This window comes from Hyperolius riggenbachi, chromosome 9, assembly GCF_040937935.1.
Source record: "Hyperolius riggenbachi isolate aHypRig1 chromosome 9, aHypRig1.pri, whole genome shotgun sequence".
NCBI classification, from domain to species: Eukaryota; Metazoa; Chordata; class Amphibia; order Anura; family Hyperoliidae; genus Hyperolius; species Hyperolius riggenbachi.
Window position 1 is genome coordinate 292,907,861 of NC_090654.1, and position 24,861 is coordinate 292,932,721.

General features: G+C 43.8%; 1 protein-coding gene across 1 annotated transcript in view; it reads left to right on the forward strand.

The window, feature by feature from the left end:
• Positions 1–24,861, forward strand: part of NID2 (nidogen 2) — a 121,622-nt gene that overhangs the window by 62,577 nt on the left and 34,184 nt on the right. The window contains exons 5-10 of the mRNA XM_068254761.1: positions 2,274–2,423; positions 3,622–3,867; positions 4,934–5,134; positions 10,217–10,444; positions 19,967–20,113; positions 21,669–21,797. Of these exons, the coding sequence (XP_068110862.1) occupies positions 2,274–2,423; positions 3,622–3,867; positions 4,934–5,134; positions 10,217–10,444; positions 19,967–20,113; positions 21,669–21,797 (1,101 nt within the window). The remainder of the gene's footprint in view (positions 1–2,273; positions 2,424–3,621; positions 3,868–4,933; positions 5,135–10,216; positions 10,445–19,966; positions 20,114–21,668; positions 21,798–24,861) is intronic.

The window sequence follows — 24,861 nt, forward strand, 5'->3', positions numbered from 1 at the left end:
TTTGAGGTACTCCGATGGACATGGAGAGGGTGTTTGCAGAACTCAAGGTGGAATATTTCTGTTGGGCTGGATTCCCATTTTGATTGGTCTGGGTAGGTGGTGGGGCCCCATATTTCACTTCCATACAGTAGGATTGGGGTGATGACACTGTCAAATACTTTCAGCCAGACCTTTACTGGTGGTTTGAGGTGGTACAGTTCTTTCCTGATGGCATAGAACGTTCGGCATGCTTTGGCTTTTAGGGCCTCCATGGCTGACTTAAGGCTTCCTGATTGGTTGATTTCCATACCAAGGTAGGTATATTTATCCGTTCTGCTGATTTCACAGTCATTGAGTATAAAGGATGGGCTCTGGGCTGACCTTGTGTTTTTCCTCTGGAACACCATGGTTTATTCACAGCTGCTGTTATGAACTAATTAGATACTTTGATATGGCTAAACGAACACAGAGCACAGTGCAGTGGATTTCTTCAGCAACTATATGTGGAATAAAGACTGTTTATTGTGTGCTGTGGAAGAGTTCGGGTCTACTTTAAATTATATTCAGAAAAGTTCCTCTTTAATACCCCTTAACTATATACCACATAAAGTAAGGACTGAGTGAGCAGATAGTACAGGAGCAGATACAAACGCTCCACCTGTTCTCTGCCTGCTCGTCCATTACTTTATACTTTATGTATTGCATGGACCTTACGTTTTGAGCTGGAAGACATTAAACACATAAACTGTGATAAAGTAATGTGTAGATCCATGTGCACCAGCATAACCTTGTGTATCAAACCCCATGCTGTTTGCTCAGGGCACCATGCTCAGGTCCATGCTGTTTGCTCAGGGCACCATGCTAAGGCCCTGTCTGGTTGCTCAGGGCACCATGCTATTTGCTCAGGGCACCATGCTAAGGCCCTGTCTGGTTGCTCAGGGCACCATGCTAAGGCCCATGCTGTTTGCTGAGGGCACTATGCTCATGCCTATGCTATTTGCTCAAGGCACCATGCTGAGGCCCTTTCTGGTTGCTCAGGGCACCATTTATTATTTAATTATTGTATTTATAAAGTGCCAGTATATTACGCAGTGCTGGACATTAGTTTAGGTTACAGGCAATATTTACGGGTGACATACAGCAATATGACAATACAGGATACAAGAAAACCAGATCACACACCATAGTATGAGTACCAGGTAATGCTTAGTCAGTCACTGGATGGAGCATGGAGATTAGGCAAGTTAGGTTCACTCAGATGCATAGCATGGGTGCACAGTAATGGAGGTGCATGATCAGGTAGGAGACACAAGGAGGAGGACCCTGCCCAAAGGCTTACAATCTAGAGGGAGAGGTAGGGACACGAGGTAGGGGACCAGAGTTAAGCTGCGGGTTTAGAGCACTTGTGAGGGGTAGTAGGCCAGAGTGAAAAGGTGAGTTTTGAGGGCCTTCTTGAAGATGTTGAAGGAGGGGGCTGCCCTAATGGGTGGAGGTAGGGAGTTCCATAGTGTTGGAGCAGCTCTTGAGAAGTCCTGGAGGCGTGCATGGGACTGGGTGATGCGGGGGATGGTCAGGTGCAGTTCATTGGAGGAGCGGAGTGAGCGGCTAGGTGTGTACCTCTGAGTAAGATCGGAAATGTAGGTTGGACAGGTTTTGTGGACAGATTTGTAGGTCAGACACAGTATCTTGAATCTGATTCTGGACAGGAAGCCAGTGGAGGGATTCACAGAGGGGAGCCGCTGTGGAGAAGCAATGGGAGGAGTGGATAATTCTGGCTGCCGCAATCATGATGGACTGCAGTGGGGCTATTTGGGTCATAGGGAGACCAGACAGCAGGGCATTGCAGTAGTCAAGGCGGGAAATTATGAGGGCATGGATGAGGAGTTTGGTGGTGGCAGAGGTCAGGAAAGGGCGAATCTTACAGATGTTCCGAAGATGGAAGTTGCAGGACTTAGTGAGGTTTTGGATGTAGGGAGTGAAGGAGAGTGTGGAGTCCAGGGTGACACCCAGACAGCGGGCTTGAGAGGTAGGGCGAATGGTAGTGTGGTTAACAGTGACCTGCACATCTGGGAGGGTCATGGATGGTCGGGGTGGGAAGATTATAAATTCTGTTTTGTCTAGATTTAGTTTCAGGAACCTAGCGGACATCCAGGAGGAGATGGCAGATAGGCAGGAGGAGACCTTGTCCATGCTAAGGCCCTCTCTGGTTGCCTCCTCAACATTAATAAATTGGTCTGACACATAAAGGTCCTAATAAGTTTTGCTGCTGTTTTGTTTTTGCTTCCTCTATTTAGTGCTCACATTTAATCCGGTGAGCAGGGAGACATGTGAGAGGAGACCTGGTTATTGCTCTCCATACGCCTTCTGCTCCGACTACGCCACGGGATTCTGCTGCCACTGCCAGGACAACTACTACGGCAACGGAGTGCACTGTCTCCCGAAAGGTAAGTGACTGTGTGTGTGACTTCTCTGGCAAGCCTGCCCTGTGTTTCTGCTGCTCATTGTGTTGCTTGGTCTGGCTATATCTGGTTCCCATTGTCTTTCTTGTTCCTCTCTGTATTTTTTTTATCCTTTTTTGTTTGTTTACTGTGTTTTATGTCTTCTTGGTGTTTGCTTTGCCTCCCCTCTTGTTTACCTCACAGTCTGGGAAAAACACTACTAAAAATCCCAAACCCATAAAAAAACAACTGGATAGTATGTAAGCTTTGCAGTCCAAGGTATGTAAAACCAGACAAGAGAAAACAAACACACAGTCTCCTCGGAGGGCGACTATTGCTTAGAAAGGAGCGCAGACAATCCAACAAAATTGCCCATGGAAATTTCAGGGCCTTCCTATGATTAAAGAGTAACTGTCAGACATAAAATCAAAAATCATTTCCTTATTTTTATCTGGTAAACAAGTAACAAGGATGCTAACCAGGTGATCCAAAAGGTAAAATCACTGTTACTTTTCTTGTTGATAAATAATCATTCCCCAGTTTACATGACTCTTATTTCTTACACAGAAAATTTGGTACACAAAAGAGAAGTTGCAGGGCATGCTGGGTTGTCTTTTTTTTCTTCTCTACTTCCCCTCAGACTTAACTAATGCAGCCTGATTGGCTGAAGCCTCTTTCCCTCCTGTTTTCCCCTCCCACATGTGCTATTTGAAGGAATCGTGCGAAATTTCATTCAGTATTTGCTGGAGTATCCCAGAGCAGGGAAAATGGATGAAAGATGTGATACAGACAGCACTTTTGTATTATTATTATTTTACTGTCTAGTAAAATGTAAGTCCAATCTTTGCCACCATCTAATCAGCAGTACACGGGTTGTAATTTTGACGCCACTATGTAAACAGCGGCGCCCCCCGCAGGTCCGGAGGGAACGCTGCTGCAGGCGGGGGGAGCAGAGAGCTGGAGCTGGAGGAGAGATACAGCTGCTTGTCTCCCTGGAGCTGCTTTTATAGGGACTCGGGAATACTAGAATGTTGGTAAACTTACCGGTATTTCGACATTGCCCTTCGCCCTATTTAATGAGCGCCTTTTTAAAATGTACTCGTCTTTCCATATCAATGCCTTCCCTTTTAATTCCGCCATTCTGTGTAGCTGACGTTGTATCTTTCCGTAGTCTGAACAGAAATGTCTTCTCTCACCATCTCAGGAGCGCCGCACCGTGTGAACGGCAAAGTGAGCGGGAATCTCCTGGTGGGACAAACACCGGTCAGCTTCGATGGCATCGATCTGCACGCCTATATCGTGGTGAATGATGGAAGAGCTTACACCGCCATCAGCCAGGTCCCTGAGCCCGCCTCCTGGTCGCTGACGCCGCTGACCGCCATTGGCGGATTGTTCGGCTGGCTTTTTGCACTCGAAAAACCGGGACATCAGAATGGATTCAGCGTTACTGGTGAGTTTACCTTGTCCACACACAGAGATGGGCGCTACAGCTGTCAGTGTGGCCAGACATAAGATATTCTTGTGCTTCAATGTGCTTTAGAGCACACCTGAACCAAGAGGCCATATTTATTTCCTGTTAAACAATCCCAGTTGCCTGGCAGTCCTGCTGATCTCTTTGGCTGCAGTAGTGGCTGAATCACACGCCTGAAACAAGCATGCAGCTAATCCAGTCTGACTTCAGTCAGAACACCTGATCTGCATGCTTGTTGAGGGGTTATGGCTAAAAGTAGACTATCTCCAGGCTTTCGGCAACTGCCTAGGTTTGCCTTCCGACTGATCCGGCTCTGTTTACCAGGAAATACATGTCAGCTTCCATATTCTTCTCAGTTCAAGTGTACTTTAAATGGTTTTCTGTATTGCTATATCGACATGTTTGTATTACTGACTTCTGCCCTGTTCTAAGTGCAGGCATGTCTGCTCCTGTATGTACAGAATACTCTGTGCCTAACAGTCTCTGAGAGCACTGTCATAAGCCCCACCCACAGAGCCATGCCATCTCTTCCACTGATGAAGGCTAAAGCAGGCTGAAACAGCACAAGTTGAATTAAATGACTGTAAAATGAATGAGCTATAGCGGTACTATAAATGCATGCCTATGAAAAAGCCTCCAGAAGAGTTGGGCACAGGATACAGCCGGTATACGGCTCACCCTGCTCCTGCACAAATCCCCACAGCGTTAATTACTATTCCCCCTCCAGGTTGACGTGGTTGGTAGGGAATTACAGAGCTTTAAAAGTAACTTCAGCACAGTTTTCTGACGGCGCCAAAATTATTCACTGTAGCTGTAATTCCTATTACGGTCTATGGTGGCGCCGGCTGCACCCAAATCTCCTGCGCTGGATTTCTAGTGTTCGTTATCAACCAGTAGTTCTGTTTTGTGTGAAGGAGAAACTTGTTAATGTTTTTTCTAAGAGGTTGAATTACCTTTTTATAATGCACACTGTTGTTTCATGTTTTTAGCACTGCGTTTTGCCTGATGTTTAGTTTCAGCCATGCCTATTGTTGTCGTTCACCAGGTGCAAAGTTTGTTCACAACATCGAGGCGGTGTTCTCCCCGGGAGACGAGGTTCTTCACATCACGCAAACCGCGGACGGCTTTGACTCCGATAACTACATCCACCTGCGGACCACCATCAGGGGCAAAATCCCGTACATTCCAGAGTCCTCAAGCGTCCACATCGCTCCATACTACGAGATCTACCAGTATTCCGGATCAGGTAAGAGATCTGCCACAAGAGTGGATCCTTCAGCTTAGAACAGCACAGGGAATGTCGTTACCCCATGAGATCCCCGGGCCCCAGAGCCGCTGTGATACCCCGGGACCCCTTAGCTCCCCGCACATTGGAAGCGCCAGTCAGCAACATTTAAAGAGAACCTGTACTGAGTAAAAATATTTAAAATAAACACATGAGGTAACTTCAAATGAACATTGCATAGTTACCTTGCCATCAGTTCCTCTCAGAAGCTCACCATTTTCTTCTGACAAATATCCCTTCCAGTTCTGACAATATTTTGTCAGATCTGAAATATATCAGTTGCTGTAGGTAAAATATCAGTTGCTGTCAGTTATAGCTGAGAGAAAAACTGATGTACCAGGTAACATCCATGTTTCCCTATGGCTCAAGTGGGCGATGTTACAGTTTAACTGTGTGCTGACCAGGACGCTGTTATGGGTAATGGCCATTTTCAAAATGGAGGACGGAAAATTCCCTTGATCACAGTTAACAAACAGGACGCGGGACAGGAGAAAGACACTGAGGAATAGACTACATGGAAGGTAAGTATGACTTGTGTATACTTATTTTGACTTTTAATTTTCAGTTCAGGTTTTCTTTAAAGAGGAACTCCAGTGAACATTTTAGTGTTGGCAGGTGATGTAGCTGCTGCATGGTTTTTGGCAGTTGGAAACAGCTGTAAACAGCTATTTTCCACAATGCAACACGGTTCACAGACAGGAAACTGCCAAAAACAGTACGTACTTTTCTTGTGGGAGGGGTTTCTTGTGGGAGGGGTTTCACCACAATATCAGCCATACAGCACCCCCTGATGGTCTGTTTGTGAAAAGGAATAGATTTCTCATGTCAGGGCCCGTTTCCACTAGTGCGGTGCGGAATCGCCGCATATCACCGCTGACAAAATCGCATGCGGATGCGATTCCGCATGCGTTTTTTGCCGCGATTTCGCATAGGCAGGGTATATGCGATTTTAACCATGTCACTGCCTGTGTCAACTTACATTACTTTCAATGCGAAATGGCACGCGAAATCGCGGGAAAAAACGCATGCAAAAAACGCATGCGATTTCCCTATTAAATACATTGACTGCGATTCGCCTGCATTCCACACGCAGGCAAATTCTGCAGGGTCTACCGTGCAGAAAAATCCTGCACATAAAAACGCAAATGAAAACTGACAAGTGGAAACAGTCCCATCCACTTGTATTGCCTATGCGAATCCGCATGCGTTGTCTGCATGCGAATTCGCGCTAGTGGAAACGGGCTCTAAAAGGGGGTATCAGCTACTGATTGGGATAAAGTTCAATTTGTGGTCGGAGTTTCTCTTTAAATGAACAGAACAGTTACCTGCATGAACGATTCCCTATCCCTTGGTACACTTTGCATTGTTTAGTTAAAGAGACACTGAAGAAAAAAAAAAATATGATATAATGATTTGTATGTGTAGTACAGCTAAGGAATAAAACATTAGCAGAAGAGATATGAGTCAAATATTGTCTCCAGCACAGGAAGAGTTAAGAAACTCCAGTTGTTATCTATGCAAAAAAGCCATTGAGCTCCACGACTTTCAAAGTCACAGAGAGCTCTGTCTTCTGAAGCGTGTTATCTCCAGTGTCAGTCACTGTATTGTTTGTTTTTCTGCAGTTCAAAAGGTCGCTGGCCTGCTCTGTAAAATCATTTACAATGCTGAGTAGTGTGTAAACTGCAAATATGAGAGAATGATGCAATGTTATAAAAAACACTATATAACTGAAAATAAAAATATGAGTATATTTTCTTTGCTACTAATGTTCTGGTAATTATCCGTACTACACATCCAATTCATTATATCATAATTTTGTTTTTCGCTTCAGTGTCTCTTTAAACAGGAACTTTAACCCAGGATTGAACTCCATCCCAATCAGTAGCTGATACTCCCTTTCCCAGGAGAAATCTTATCCTTTTCTCCAGTAGGGGGCTCTGTATGGCTGATATTGTGGTGAAATCCCTCCCACAATGTGATGTCATGACCATGGTTCTGACAGTTTCCTGTCTGTGAACCTCGTTGCATTGTGGGAAGCAGCTGTGTCCAACTGCCAAGCAACCAGTATCTCCCTCTGTACATCGAACTCTCAGTACGGAACATTCCGTACAGATCACCTGGCAGAACTTAAGATGTCACCAACAGTGATAAATTTCAGAATGTAAATCAGGGAGAGGAAAGCTTTTACAATGGAAAAATCCCACTAAATAATCTGTTAGCGAATATTGCAAAAAATAAGCAATGTTATTCATTGTGTTATTTTCACTACAGGTCCTCTTTAAGGAGACTCTGAGGTCTCAAAAACCCACACTTTTTATTTTAGATTGCTGTTAAGTATTATTGTGCCACCTAAAACGCCCGCGGCTGAATAGTCACTATAACCCCACCGAAATCCCTGGGCAAAGATCCACGACTTTCTTGGTTGCGGATTTTGCTGCCAAAAGGAGGCAGAGCTTTGGGCTGTTGCTCTGCCTCCATCTGCGCTGACCGCCGCCTCTTCCCCGCCCCTCTCAGTGATAGAAGACTGAGGGGGCGGAGCGCAGCGATCAGCGCAGATAGACGTGATTAGAGGCAGAACAACAGCCCAAAGCTCTGCCTCTGCACGGAAGCACCGCACAAATTTCTCCCGGGGGATTATAGTGAGTATTCAGCCGCGGGTATACAGCATTTTAAGTGGCACATACTTAACAGCAATCTGGAGTAAAAACTGTTTTTTTTTTGAGAGATGAGAGTCTCTTTAATAAGCATACAACTGCTATACAGCTTGATGCCGGCGGAACAGTGCAGCCTCCAGCCCTTCTTTCTCGCTCCTCCCTGTTCTGAGTACAAGGTTTCTTTCTACACCCGTTTCCCCCACTAGGGGGTGGTAATAGAATGGGGGCTTATAGTGCCATCTGGTCACCTCCTTAATAAGGGGGGAAGTAGATTAGCCAAACCCACCAAGCACAATTGGTTAAAAAAAGGGTCATTTTATAACTACTACCCACCGGATCTCTGTCACTGCAGCATTTACATGATCATGGAGTGTGGCAGGGTGTCTTGGCACCCTGTAGGAAAAAGGCACTGGAAACAAAAACGGGAGCCCAATAGTGTAATACGTCAAACGTAGGTGAAATGGGTGAATAAGAAAAAATACTACTCACAAAGGGGGGTTGCAAGGGGCAACCGACCAAAGGTAGCAGGTGGAGACAACTAACCCGACTCCACTCGGGGTGGTCCTAGCCGGGACCCGGATGTGGTCGCCCTCTTGAAGAAAAGGGCAAAATCTTTGTAATTTTACAAAAGATTTTTATTTAGCACAGGCAACGCGTTTCGCAGGTCTGAGCCCGCTTCCTCAGGCCAATAAAAGTGCCTAAAATAGCGAGAAGAGCTCCTCAGTACCAATATATAACCACAGTAGGTAAAAATGCATAAAAACATAAATTAATAGATAAATGATTAATTAAATATCAGATCTTAAAAAAATCAGATCCCCTAAAATCTGCTTAACACTTAATAACATGATTCTGTTTTCATTTAGAATATGCTACAGATAAGATTTGGTATCATCTGCTAGCGGCAGAATTATGTTATACTATATGCCTTCTCGGTGATGTCACTGGTCTCTAAACAAATGGACCAATGAGAGGCCTGGTAAGGGGGAGGGAAGATCAGATATCCCAGTGCCGAGCTTCTGGAGGATGTTTTAGGGTCACTTTCCCTGACATGTTCAAGAGGAACTGCTGCGAAACTCTTAAAGAGACACTGAAGCGAAAAAAAATGATGATATTATGATTTGTATGTGTAGTACAGCTAAGAAATAAACCATTAAGATCAGATACATCAGTCTTATTGTTTCCAGTACAGGAAGAGTTAAGAAATTCCAGTTGTTATCTCTATGCAAAAAAGCCATTCATTTGACCGTGGAGAGGGCTGTGTTCTGACTTTTATTATCTCAACTGTTTACTTTTTCTCTGCCAGAGGAGAGGTCATTAGTTCACAGACTGCTCTGAAAGAAACATTTTGAATGCTGAGTATTGTGTAATCTGCACATTGAATGCTGAGTGTTGTGTAATCTGCACATATTAGAGAATGATGCAATGTTAGAAAAAACATCATATACCTGAAAATAAAAATATGAGAATATTTTCTTTGCTGCTAATCTTCTAGTAATTATTCATAGTACACAACCAATTCACTATATCATATTTTTTTTTTTTTGCTTCAGTGTCTCTTTAAAATGTAAAACACATACAAATGAGAAATATGTTTCTTTCTGAGTAAAATGAGCCATAAATGACTTTTCTCCTATGTTGCTGTCACTTACAGTAGGTAGTAGAAATCTGACAGAACCGACAGGTTTTGGGCTAGTCCATCTCTTCATGGGGGATTCTCAGCATGGCCTTTATTCTTTAAAAAGACATTCCCTGAAAATAATTAATACAAAGATGCTGGCCAGCCTCCACGATCACCATTCACTATTTTGGCAGTTGGACGGAGCAACTGCCATTCACTAAGTGCTTTTAAAAATAAAGAAAACCCTGAGAACCCCCCTATGAGAGGATGTGCTAGTCCAAAACCTGTCGGTTCTCAGATTTCTACTACCTACTGTAAGTGACAGCAACATAGGAGAAAAGTCATTTATGGCTCATTTTACTCTGGGAGAAATGTACTTCTTATTTGTAAGTGTTTTAAATTGTAAGATTTTCGCGACAGTTCCGCTTTAAGTAAGTGGCATGGCTAGCTATTTGTTGGCAGTCGCTGCAACTACGGACAGTCAATAGGATCCTAATGATTCTGAGTTGCTACAAATGTAAATTTATGCAGTGTGGATTAGCTGGCTGCCTGTGCGATTCCAAGCTGCACACAGTTTGCATCAACTTGTAATAATTAGCATCACATTGACCATCACTCCACTGCAGCCATGGCCTGCAGCAAGAAGCTCTGTAGCAATGCCTGAGAAGGATTTTGTGAGTTCCTAAAGTGGGATAGTAAAGCATGCTGCCTTTGTGAGTGACTGATCCCTCCTCAGTGTTATTTAAACTCTCTCTGATGGTTTTGCAGTGGTGACATCTACAGCATACAGAGAGTACACCGTGACCTCACAGAACAATGAAGTGCAGAAACTGTCCTATCGGCTGAAGCAGAACATCACCTACCAGGAGTGTGGCCACGCACAGAGGTACGCGCCCAACGCACAGAAACTCTCCGTCGATCGCGTCTTCGCCGTGTACAACAAGGATGAGAAGGTTCTCCGATTCGCTGTGACCAGCCACATTGGATCTGTACACGGTAAGAGGACCTGTTCATAGTTACATTGCTACAGTTTGTGAAAGAGCAGGTGACAGAATTGAATCATTGACAACATGCAAATACAATTCAATGTGACCTCACACTAGTTTCTACTGAACGGGTAGGCTGCATATACATGATATCTTCAGTCTTGAATTGGATAGGCTGCATTCTCATTGATGTCACTGGCCTCTAGTGATTGGATAGGCTGCATTCTCAGTGATGTCACTGACCTCTAGTGATTGGATAGGCTGCATTCTCAGTGATGTAACTGGTCTCTAGTGATTGGATAGGCTGCATTCTCAGTGATGTCACTGGTCTCTAGTGAATGGATAGGCTACATTCTTAGTGATGTCACTGGTCTCTAGTGAATGGATAGGCTGCATTCTCAGTGATGTCACTGGTCTCTAGTGAATGGATAGGCTGCATTCCCAGTGATGTCACTGCTCTCTAGTGAATGGATAGGCTGCATTCTCAGTGATGTCACTGGTCTCTAGTGAATGGATAGGCTGCATTCTCAGTGATGTCACTGGTCTCTAGTGAATGGATAGGCTGCATTCTCAGTGATGCCACTGGTCTCTAGTGAATGGATAGGCTGCATTCTCAGTGATGTCACTGGTCTCTAGTGATTGGATAGGCTGCATTCTCAGTTATGTCACTAGTCTCTAGTGATTGGATAGGCTGCATTCTCAGTGATGTCACTGGTCTCTAGTGAATGGATAGGCTACATTCTCAGTGATGTCACTGGCCTCTAGTGAATGAATAGGCTACATTCTCAGTGATGTCACCGGTCTCTAGTGAATGGATAGGCTGCATTCTCAGTGATGTCACTGGCCTCTAGTGAATGGATAGGCTGTATTATCAGTGATGTCACTGGTCTCTAGTGAATGGATAGGCTGTATTATCAGTGATGTCACTGGTCTCTAGTGAAGGGATAGGCTGCATTCTCAGTGATGTCACTGGCCTCTAGTGAATGGATATGCTGCATTCTCAGTGATGTCACTGCTCTCTAGTGAATGGATAGGCTGCATTATCAGTGATGTCACTGGTCTCTAGTGAAGGGATAAGCTGCATTCTCAGTGATGTCACCGGTCTCTAGTGAATAGATAGGCTGCACTCTCAGTGATGTCACTGGCCTCTAGTGAATGGATAGGCTGTATTATCAGTGATGTCACTGGTCTCTAGTGAATGGATAGGCTGTATTATCAGTGATGTCACTGGTCTCTAGTGAAGGTACAGTCAGAACTCCCGGCTGTGTAGTAACAGTGAGACACTATCTATATATCAGAAATACACAGATGTCTGGGAGATTTGACTCACCCACATTCCACATAGGACACCACTAGCTATTTTGGGTGAATTGACTTTTTGTAAATCCTGGAACCCACTACAAAACGCTATCGCTAATCGCAATTGCTATCATTTTTAACGAGCGGTTTGTAAGCGATTTTATGAGCGATTAGCGTTTTTAATTCTGATTGGTCCTTTCAATTAATTTACATTTTTTTAAAGTGTGCAGTAATGTAAAAACGCTAGCAAAATCGCTCTGTGTAGGTTTTTACAAGCGATTATGCTAGCTTTTAATATACATTGCAGAAACGCTAAATGCTAAAAATGCTGCATGTCCGGCATTTGCGAGTATTTTGGTCATTGCAATCGCTCCAGTGGAATTTGACGCATCCATTAACATTAGCTGAGCGTTTAGGGAAATCGCTAGCGGTTTGAATTGCTGCCTAAACGCTCACAAAATCGCTCTAGTGGGTTCGAGCCCTAAAGCTGTGTTGAAGCTTTGGGAATATCAGCAGATCAGAGGAATGGGGAGAAGACACCAGAGTGTGGGCCGACTATACAGAGGCTCTTTTTAGCTCTTTTTCATGAACATCGTCTTTTATAGTCGTGTTTTCTATTATCTCGGGATTTCTCTCCTCGCCCTGCTTGTGTGTTGGGAGCCGGCTGAGGAGGGGTTCTTTCTCTCTTTCTCTTTTATGTCACAAAAGCCCCTTTTTCTGCTGGGCAGCGGGGTGACTAATTTTGGGTCAGGAATCTGAGGCCACCTAATCTTCTCCATAAAGGGGGGAGGCGGCATTCATTAGCCCGATACAAAAGCCGAGCGGACCGCCGCCGCCTTTTACAATGTCACAGGAACAAAGCAGGGAGGAAGTGTCCGGGCAAATTACACGCTTGTGAAAATTGAATGGAGCCTCCAGCCGGGGGGGGGGGGGGGGGGGGGGGGGGGGGGGCGGGGCAGAGAGACCTCTTAAGTGACAGCCGGGGAAGGGGGCACAGGGCAGAGAGACATGTCAAGTGACAGCCGCAGTACATGAAAGTCCGGCGGGAGAATGGAGGGAACTCTTCATTAGGATCACCAGCGAGCGGCTCGAGGGGCTGAGAAGATTTAATGAGGCCCTCCGAGTCGTGCGCCGGCCTGTGTGGAACGCTCGCCATAATCTGCTCAGCAGATGGACCCGCTGTGTGACATCCGGAACAGGCTTTATGGGGTCTGAGGGGAGGATGTGTGGGAATTACGGGGGTCATTCCTGAGCTGATCCCAGCAAGCATTGTCAGCAAAGATCAATCATGGTTATCCCAGGCCTGCGAATACCTGGTCCATAGCACCCCACCCCCCTCCTCATCTGACCGCAGCCATAGTCTAATGTCTTACCATATTATTATTATTATTATTATTATTATTATTATGTATTTATATAGTGCTGACATCTTCTGCAGCACTTAACAGAGTACATAGTCATGTCACTGACTGTCCTCAGAGGAGCTCACACTCTAATCCTACCATAGTCATAGTCTAATGTCCTACCATATTATTATTATGTATTTATATAGCACTGACATCTCCTGCAGCACATTACAGAGTACATAGTCATGTCACTGACTGTCCTCAGAGGAGCTCACAATCTAATCCCACCATTGCCATAGTGTAATGTCCTACCATATTATTATTATGTATTTATATAGCACTGACATCTTCTGCAGCACATTACAGAGTACATAATCATGTCACTGACTGTCCTCAGAGGAGCTCACAATCTAATCCTACCATAGTCATAGTCTAATGTCCTACCATATTATTATTATGTACTAGCTGATGACCCGGTATTTATTTGGCTGTTGTTGGCTCCGCCCACTTTCTAACCCTAACACACACACTCAATTACCAAGTTTGTGAGCTTTGGGTATCTTTGGCATCAATAATTTGTATATTCCCATAGAAATTAAATCAGATAGGCTGTTTGTGGCTTCTCCCCCCTCCAGCATTTGAACTCCAGTCACCCAATGACCAACTGTACCAAGTTTGAGGCATCTGCTATTAACAGTGTAAAAAGGGCAGCAATTTAAATATTCCCCTTGAAAATCAAAAGGTAAATTTTGATTGGCTATTATAGGCTCCACCCGCTTCCCTGAATATTAATTTCAGTCACTCAGTGACCATCTGGGCAAAGTTTGAGAACCCTGCTATTAACAGTGTAAGAAGGGCTGCAGTTTACATTTTCCCAGTGAAATTTGTTTTTGGCTCCGCCCACTTTTTGTAACCTGGACACAAAGTAACTCAATGACCAAGTTTGTGAGCTTTGGGGTCCTTGGCTTCAGTAATTTGTATTTTCCCAGTTTGTGGCTCCGCCCCCTTTTCTGAATTTGAACCCCAGTGACTCTATGACCAACTGTACCACGTTTGAGGCTTGTGCCATTAACAGTGCAAGAATGGCAGCAATTTAAATTTTCACCTTGAAAATCAACAGGTGATTTTTGATTGGCTTTTTCAGCTCCACCCACTCTTCTGAATATTAATCCCAGTTACCCAGTAACAAACTATGCAAAGTTTGAGATCCCTGCCATTAACAGTGAAGAAGGGCTGCAGTTTACATTTTCCCAGTGAAATTTGTATTTGACCCAGTTTTTGTGACCTTGACACACAGTCACTCAATGACCAAGTTTGAGAGCTTTCGGGTTCCTGGCATGAAAATTGTGTGAATGGAAGCAGTTTATCCAGCAAAGAAATCTAATTGGCTGTTTGTGGCTCCACCCCTTAATGAATTTTAACCCCAGTCACATAATGACCCACTGTAGAAGGTTTGAGGCTTGTGCCATTAACAGTGTAAGAATGGCAGCAGTTTCAATATTCCCCTTGAAAATCAATACGTGAATTTTGATTGGCAGTTGTAGGCTCCACCCACTTTCCGGAATATTAATCCCAGTCATCCAGTGACCAACTGTGTCAAGTTTGAGAACCCTGCCAATAACAGAATGCCTAAAATCAATCTAACAAATCTAATTGGCTGTTTGTGGCTCCGCTCCATTTAGTGAATTTGGACCCCAGTCACCCAGTGATTGACTGTATCAGGTTTGAGGCTTGTGCCATTAACAATGCAAGAATGTCAACTTTTCTGAATATGAATTTCAGTCACCCAGTAACCAACTATGCTGAGTCTGAGATCCCTGCCATTAACTGTGAAGAAGGGCTGCAGTTTACATTTTCCCAGTGAAATCTGTTTTTGGCTCCACCCACTTTTTGTAACCTTGACACACAGCCACTCAATGACCAAGTTTGTGAACTTTCAGGTTCCTGGCATCAAAAATGAGTGAATGGTATCAGTTTATCCATCAAATAAATCTGATTGGCTGTTTGTGGCTCCGCCCCTTTAGTGAATTTGAACCCCAGTCACATAATGACCCACTGTGGCAGGTTTGAGGCCTCTGCTGTTAACAGTGTAAGAAGACACTGCTTGTGGCTCCACCCCCTTTAGTAAATTTAGACCCCAGTCACCCAATGATATCAGTTTTGATGCCTCTGCCATTAACATTGTAATAATAGTAGCAATGTAAATATTCCCCTTGAAAATCAATCAATAGGTGAATTTTGATTGGCTGTTGTAGGCTCCACCCACATTTATGAATATTAATCCCAGTCACCCAGTGCCTAATTGTGTCAAGTTTGGGAACCCTGCCATTAACAGTGTAAGAATGGTTGCAGTTTAGATTTTCCCGTGTAAAAAAAATGTAGTTGTTGGCGCCGCCCACTTTTTCTAACCTTGACATAGTCAATGACTCAATGACCAAGTTTTTGAGCTTTGGGGTCCTTGGCATCAACAGTTTGTATCTTCCCATTGAAATTAAACAAATCTGATTGTTTGTGGCTCTGCCCCTTTAAAAGGAATTTAACCCCCAGTTACGCAGTGACCAACTGTACCAGGTTTGAGGCATCTGCTATTAACAGTGTAAGAATGGCAGTAATTTAAATATTCCCCATAAAAATCAACAGGTGAATTTTGATTGGCTGTTGTAGGCTCCACCCATTTTCCTCATTATTAATCCCAGTCACCCAGTGACCAACTGGGCAAAGTTTGAGAACCCTGCCATTAACCGTATAAGAATGGCTGCAGTTTATATTTTACCCGTAAATGTTGTTTTCGGCCCCGCCCACTTTTTGTAACCTTGACACACAGTCACTCAATGACCAAGTTTGTGAGCTTTCAGGTTCCTGGCATCAAAAATGTGTGAATAGAAGCAGTTTATCCACCAAGGAAATCTGATTGGCTGTTTGTGGCCCCGCCCCTTTAGTGAATTTTGGACCCCAGTCACCCAATGACTGACTGCAGCAGGTTTGAGGCATCTGCTATTAACAGTGTAAGAATGGCAGCAGTGTAAATTTTTCCCTTGAAAATCAGTAGGTACATTTTGATTGGCTGTTGTAGGCTCCACCCACTTTCCTGAATATTAATCTCATTTACCCAGTGACCAAGTGTGCCAAGTTTAAAAACCCTGCGATCAACAGTGTAAGAATGGCTGCAGTTTTCATTTTTTCCATTGAAAATGAACGGCTGAAATTTCATTGGCTGTTTAATGCTCCGCCCACTTTTCCTGGATTTGTAACCTCAGTCACCAAGTGACCAAATGCGCCAAATGTGGGGACTCTGGCTTGATTACTGTGAGAATGCCAGCCTTTTACATTTTTTTCATTGACTTGAATGGGTGAAATCTGATTAGCTGTTTGTAGCTCCGCCCACATGTGCAGGGGGGACCCGAGACCCCCAGAACATATCATCCCAGGTAGTAAGGGATCTGTGTACCAAGTTTCGTTCAAATCGGTCAAGCCGTTTTTGCGTGATCGCAGCACATACATACATACATACACACACACATACACATACACACATACTGTACATCCGATTTTATATATATAGATTTATATAGCACTGACATCTCCTGCAGCACATTACAGAGTGCATAGTCATGTCACTGACTGTCCTCAGAGGAGCTCACACTCTAATCCTACCATAGTCATAGTGTAATGTCCTACCATATTATTATTATGTATTTATATAGCACTGGCATCTTCTGCAGCACATTACAGAGTACATAGTCATGTCACTGACTGTCCGCAGAGGAGCTCACAATCTAATCCTACCATAGTCATAGTCTAATGTCCTACCATATTATTATTATGTATTTATATAGCACTGACATCTCCTGCAGCACATTACAGAGTACATAGTCATGTCACTGACTGCCCTCAGAGGAGCTCACACTCTAATCCTACCATAGTCATAGTCTAATGTCCTACCATATTATTATTATGTATTTATATAGCACTGACATCTCCTGCAGCACATTACAGAGTGCATAGTCATGTCACTGACTGTCCTCAGAGGAGCTCACACTCTAATCCTACCATAGTCATAGTGTAATGTCCTACCATATTATTATTATGTATTTATATAGCACTGGCATCTTCTGCAGCACATTACAGAGTACATAGTCATGTCACTGACTGTCCGCAGAGGAGCTCACAATCTAATCCTACCATAGTCATAGTCTAATGTCCTACCATATTATTATTATGTATTTATATAGCACTGACATCTCCTGCAGCACATTACAGAGTACATAGTCATGTCACTGACTGCCCTCAGAGGAGCTCACACTCTAATCCTACCATAGTCATAGTCTAATGTCCTACCATATTATTATTATGTATTTATATAGCACTGACATCTCCTGCAGCACATTACAGAGTACATAGTCATGTCACTGACTGTCCTCAGAGGAGCTCACAATCTAATCCTACCATAGTCATAGTCTAATGTCCTACCATATTATTATTATGTATTTATATAGCACTGACATCTTCTGCAGCACTGTACAGAGTACATAGTCATGTCACTGACTGTCCTCAGAGGAGCTCACAATCTAATTCTACCATAGTCATACTCTAATGTCCTACCATATCATTTTTATGTATGTATATAGCACTGATTTCTTCTGCAGCACATTACAGAGTTTGTATGTTCTGTCTGTGGGTTTGCTCTGGACACTCCGGTTTCCTCTGACATCCCAAAAACATTCAGAGGAGTTAATTGGCTTCCCACTATATTTGTCTGCGATACAAACACTGCACGATACACACATAGACATATGACTATGGTAGGATTAGATTGTGAGCTCCTCTGAGGACAGCCAGTGACATGACTATGTACTCTGTACAGTGCTGCAGAAGATGTCAGTGCTATATAAATACATAATAATAATATGGTAGGACATTAGACTATGACTATGGTAGGGTTAGAGTGTGAGCTCCTCTGAGGACAGTCAGTGACATGACTATGTACTCTGTAATGTGCTGCAGGAGATGTCAGTGCTATATAAATACATAATAATGATATGGTAGGACATTAGACTATGACTATGGTAGGATTAGAGTGTGAGCTCCTCAGAGGAAAGTCAGTGACATAACTATGTACTCTGTAAAGTGCTGCAGGAGATGTCAGTGCTATATAAATACATAATAATAATATGGTAGGACATTAGACTATGACTATGGTAGGATTAGAGTGTGAGCTCCTCTGAGGACAGTCAGTGACATGACTATGTACTCTGTAAAGTGCTGCAGAAGATGTCAGTGCTATATATATATACATAATAATATGGTAGGACATTAGACTATGACTTTGGTAGAATTAGATTGTGAGCTCCTCTGAGGACAGTCAGTGACATGACTATGTACTCTGTAAAGTGCTGCAGAAGATGTCAGTGCTATAGAAATACATAATAATAATAATATGGTAGGACAATAGACTATGACTATGGTGGGTCTAGATTGTGAGCTCCTCTGAGGACAGTCAGTGACATAACTATGTACTCTGTAAAGTGCTGCAGAAGATGTCAGTGCTATAGAAATACATAATAATAATAATATGGTAGGACAATAGACTATGACTATGGTGGGTCTAGATTGTGAGCCCCTCTGAGGACAGTCAGTGACATGACTATGTACTCTGTACAGTGCTGCAGAAGATGTCAGTGCTATATAAATACATAGTAATAATATGGTAGGACATTAGACTATGACTATGGCAGGATTAGATTGTGAGCTTCTCTGAGGACAGTCAGTGACATGACTATGTACTCTGTAAAGTGCTGCAGAAGATGTCAGTGCTATAGAAATACATAATAATAATATGGTAGGACATTAGACTATGACTAGGGTGGGTCTAGATTGTGAGCCCCTCTGAGGACAGTCAGTGACATGACTATGTACTCTGTACAGTGCTGCAGAAGATGTCAGTGCTATATAAATACATAATAATAATATGGTAGGACATTAGACTATGGCTATGGTAGGATTAGATTGTGAGCTCCTCTGAGGACAGTCAGTGACATGACTATGTACTCTGTAAAGTGCTGCAGGAGATGTCAGTGCTATATAAATACATAATAATAATAATCATAATATAAATATGGTAGGACATTAGACTATGACTATGGTAGGATTAGATTGTGAGCTCCTCTGAGGACAGTCAGTGACATGACTATGTAATCTGTACAGTGCTGCAGGAGATGTCAGTGCTATATAAATACATAATAATAATATGGTAGGACATTAGACTATGACTATGGTAGGATTAGATTGTGAGCTCCTCTGAGGACAGTCAGTGACATGACTATGTACTCTGTAATGTGCTGCAGGAGATGTCAGTGCTATATAAATACATAATAATAATAATATGGTAGGACATTAGACTATGACTATGGTAGGATGAGAGTGTGAGCTCCTCTAAGGACAGTCAGTGACATGACTATGTACTCTGTAATGTGCTGCAGAAGATGTCAGTGCTATATAAATACATAATAATAATATGGTAGGACATTAGACTATGACTATGGTAGGATTAGAGTGTGAGCGCCTCTGAGGACAGTCAGTGACATGACTATGTACTCTGTAATGTGCTGCAGGAGATGTCAGCACTATATAAATACTAAATAATAATAATAAAATGATTATAAATCAGCCATAGTGACTTTAATCGCTTCGGGGTCTGGCTGGGTGAATACCGTTGGTTATTTGCAAAGAATGCAATGTCATCTAAAAATGAATGTTGTTTAAGTTTATTGATTTATTTACAGACCTTTTAAAATACATTTTTGAATTTTGCTTTTTTTTTTTTTAATAAGTAGAAGGCATCTTTAGCATTTTATTAATAACTTTGCACAAATCTTGTGATGCACCAGATTCCGGCCAGGAACCGGCACCGGTGAGCCCCTGCTTTGACGGAACGCACGTGTGTGACACAAGAGCTCAGTGCCAGCCATCCGCAGGAGAGAACTACACGTGCGTCTGCGCGCCTGGTTACTATGGAGACGGGCGCGAGTGCGCTGGTAAGTGGCTCTAGTCCTATATCTGCAGTCTTATCTGTGCTATTAACACGGCTACAGGAATATATGTACCATATATATATCATGTATTTCTTTACTAGCTGATGACCCGGCGTTGCCCGGGTATGTATGTGACTGTTTTTGGCTCCGCCCACTTTTCCTAACCCTAACACACAATTTCTTAATTTCTCAATGACCTAATTTATGAGCTTTGGTATCATTAATTTGATTGAAATGAAACAAATCTTATTGGATGTGGTTCCAACCCCTTTTCTGAATTTGAACCCCAGTCACCCAATGACCAACTGTACCAGGTTTGAGGCCTGTGCCATTAACAGTGCAGTAATGGCAGCAATTAAATATTCCCCTTGAAAATCAATAGGTGAATTTTGATTGGCTTTTGTAGGCTCCACCCACTTTTCTGAATATTAATCCCAGTCATCCAGCGACCAAATGTGCAAAGTTTGAGAACCCTGCCATTAAAGGAGAACTGTAGAGAGAGGTGTATGGAGGCTGCCATATTTATTTCCATTTAAGCTATACCAGTTACCTGGCTATACTGCTGATCCTCTGCCTCTAATACTTTCAGACACAGCCCCTGAACAAGCATGCAGCAGATCAGGTGTTTCTGACAATTGTGACAGATATGACAAGATTAGCTGCATGCTTGTTTCTGGTGTGATTCAGCCACTACTTCAGCCAGATAGATCAGCGGGGCTGTCAGGCAACTGGTATTGCAGTGGCTGGCTAGTGTAATGGTTAAGGGCTCTGCCTCTGACACAGGAGACCTGGGTTCAAATCTCGGCTCTGCCTGTTCAGTAAGCCAGCACCTATTCAGTAAGGAGTTTCTTGGGCAAGTCTCCTTAACATTGCTACTGCCTACTGAGTGCGCTCTAGTGGCTGCCTCGCAAGCGCTTTGAGTCCGACAGGAGAAAGGCGCTATACAAATACTGCAATTATAATTATTATTGCTTAAAAGGAAATAAATATGGCAGCCTCCATATACTTCTCATTACAGTAAGAATGGCTGCAGTTTACATTTTCCCGGTGAAATTTGTATTTGTCTCCACCCACTTTTTGGTTATGGGGATAAAAAGTATCCTATAGGTTATTCCAGGTAATGTACTATGTGTGTGCCAAATTTCATTTAAATCCGTTCAGCCATTGTCATGTGATTAAGTAACAAACATCCAAACTTTCACATTTATAATATTAGTGAGATGTAAGTATTTATACGGCGCTGACATATTACGCAGCACTGTACAGAGTATTTATTGTCTTGTCACTAACTGTCCCTCAGAGGGGCTCATAATCTAGTCCCTACCATAGTTGTATGTCTATATCGTGTAGTGTATGTATCGTAGTTTAGGGCCAATTTAGGGGGAAGCCAATTAACTTATTTGTATGTTTTTGAGATGTGGGAGGAAACCGGAGTGCCTGGAGGTTTTCTGGAGGCGTGGTGTGATTGGCTGTGGGTGTGGTTATTCGCCTTTCCATATTGTCTGGGTGGGTGTGGCCGCAGTCGTCATACTCATGTGTATTTTGTGTTTGTCGGCAGATGTCGATGAATGCGAGCAGGGGCTTGCTAACTGCGGACAGAATGCCCAGTGCCAGAATCTGCCTGGAAGCTTCCGCTGTGAATGTCTGCCAGGATTCGTGTTTTCCGCGGATGGGCGGGACTGTTTAGGTGAGTACTGTTTTTCCATTTTAAAAGAAAACTCCAGCATGAGTCAAATAAATGTTCAGCTTAAAAACTCTTCGCCACGCTTACCGGGGGGGGGGGGGGGGGGGGGGGGGACCGTCAGGATGCCCGGTGGACAATCCTGTGCAAATAGTGTAAAGGAAGCCAGAGAGAGGGATCTGTTGCTGCGCTCCGTACAGTGATATCCAATAGATTTCAGCATGAAATCGGCCTGACGCCACCTGCCAGACCACTTCCCAAGTGTGTCAATCTCCCCAAGACCACTCCCCCCGCGGTATTCAGTGTTTTAAAGGCTCACCAACTACAGTATGTGAATCAGTGTGTGTAGCGATATAACGTGTCACATAGGACAGGTGGAGTCCAGGAGTCACTGCATACAGGACGGGGGCACTTGTACATTTGGGGGGACACCAGTCAGGGAATGCTTCTGTCATCACGATACCTAACACCGTAACCTCTGAACACCCTATTGAGCCCTTGTGACCGACATCTTTCCGCCATTACCAATCAATCTAAAGGAAGACTATCGATTAACGTGTTTTTTTTAAACCAGGGAGTGAGAGAGTTCCTGAAGGGCTATAATTTAAATAATGATGTATATTTTCATTTCCTTATCTCTTTTGTTTACTGCATCAAATTCCTTTCACTCTTCTCTGACGCAAAATCTTAACAGGCCAGTGAACCACGAGGGGAAGAGGGATTCCCTCACACTACATCTGTTAACCCTGCGTGTGAGAGAAGGCTATCAGCAGCTGCCTGTCTCTGACTGAACTGTCTGCAGAAAGCAGGGGAAATGTAACTTGTTATAAACATTTGTAATTGTGTGTGAAACTTGACACTACAGCTTTTCATACTTTTTTGCTTTCAGAGAAAAATAATCTGTAGTCTGAAAAACAACACTGGCTGTGCTTTGAAGCAGACACGCCTTTTGAAAAGGATTTGTCCCAATAGAGCTAGATCCTGCACACAATGAAAGCTTTTGTCTCTGATATTTAACATGAAAAGTAGGAAAATGTTTACACAGCTACTTAGACATTATTTGTACATTGTCATTTTACAACACTTGGGTATTGATAGTATTCCTTTAAACCAATTTCGTATGAAAGCTGATTAAATGATCGATCAGGCAGCCATGTTGTGAGACTGATTCTCTTCCAGTTCGGAAGGTCGATCAGGCTGCAATTGTATGGGCACTCTTAAGCTGGCCATACACTAGGCCGATTCCCCGCCGATCGGCTACGCGCTAAATTTCGATTCCCCGCCGATCGGCTACGCGCTAAATTTCGACCTATTTCGTCCCGAAATAGATCGATCCCGTCGATCGCTCCGTGCGGGAAATTACCGTCGATCGCCTGCGGGTAGGGGGCGCGTCGCTAGCGGTGTTCGAGTGCCCGACCACCGACGCAATACAGCTGCAATACATTACCTGCTTTGCCGGCGCGACTTCCCAGGTCTCCGCTGTCTTCTCCGCTCTGGTCTCCGGGTCTTCACTTCTTCCAGGAAGTTTAAACAGTAGAGGGCACTCTACTGTTTAAACTTCCCCCAGACATGAAGAAGTGAAGCATGCCAGACCCGGAGACCAGACCAGCGCAGAGAAGAAGACAGTGGAGGCCTGGGGAGTCGCGTCGGCGGAGCAGGTATTGTATGCGGGGGAGGGGGGGGGGAGCGGCGGCACCACCACAACAGGTTGTGAACGGTTTCAGGCTGAAATCGATTCACAATCTGTTTGCAGTAAAGGCAGCCATACGATCCCTCTCTGATCAGATTCGATCACAGAGGGAACTATCTGTTGGTCGAATCTGATGGCAAATCGACCAGTGTATGGCTATACAGCATGCCTTGTGCTTTACTCACCTCTGCTACACTGCACAACCAGTCAGGAGACACCAGCTGTGCAGCTTTCATCCTGTTACGGCCTGCTCATTGGCTGGAGACCTTTCTGTCCCTGAGGGCTATAGTCAGTGCCTGCTGTGCTCTCCTCGTCCCCTTGTGTGCCTGCTGTGTGCGGTTCTTGTCTTCCCCTTGTGTGCCCTGTGACCAGCGGCGGGCTGTACAGACATTTTTTCCCGCTGCATGGCTGGTGTAATCCTTATATCTCTCACTGTGTCAGCTGGCATTGTGTTGGTGTCTGGAGCTGTATAAATAGCGCACTGTGTCCAGATCTGCTTTATAGCGATTATATCGTGTTCATGTAGTATCTGTGCCCCCCTCTGCCCAGGACACACAATGCCCGTTCTATAAACCCCCTCGCCTCTAAGTCAGCAGCTCCCACAATGCTGCTTGTTTTACAGGTTAATTGAAGTAACGGATTCAGCTTATAATTAGCTACGTATGAGGGGGGGAGGGCGAGCACCGGATTTGTGTAGGAGGTGTAATTGCAGCCTATTAATTAATGTATATCTCCAGGCACAAACATGAGGCTGTACAGCAGGCTGAAATGTAATGGCCTATTATTACAATCTGTTCTAATTACATTCCGCGGATGTCTGAAATAAAGGTGCAGATATTTCCTATAGTATGTTCCTTGACTCCAGTCTACAGCTGGCATCGACGCAGAAAGAGCAGGACAGAAAACAAAACACACACACACACACATACACACATCACACATCACACACACACACATCACACACACACACACACACACACACACACACACACACACACACACACACACACACACACACACACACACACACACACACACACACACACGCGCACGCGCACACACACACACATGCGCACACACACACATACATAAACATACACACATACACACATAAATATACATACACATACATACACACACTGTATATACACACACACACACACACACACACACACACTGCACACACACATACACTCACACACACACACACACACACACACACACACACACACACACACACACACACACACACACACACACTGTATACACACATGCGCGCACACACACACATACATAAACATACACACAAACACACATAAATATACATACACATACATACACACACTGTATACACACACACACACACACACTGTATACACA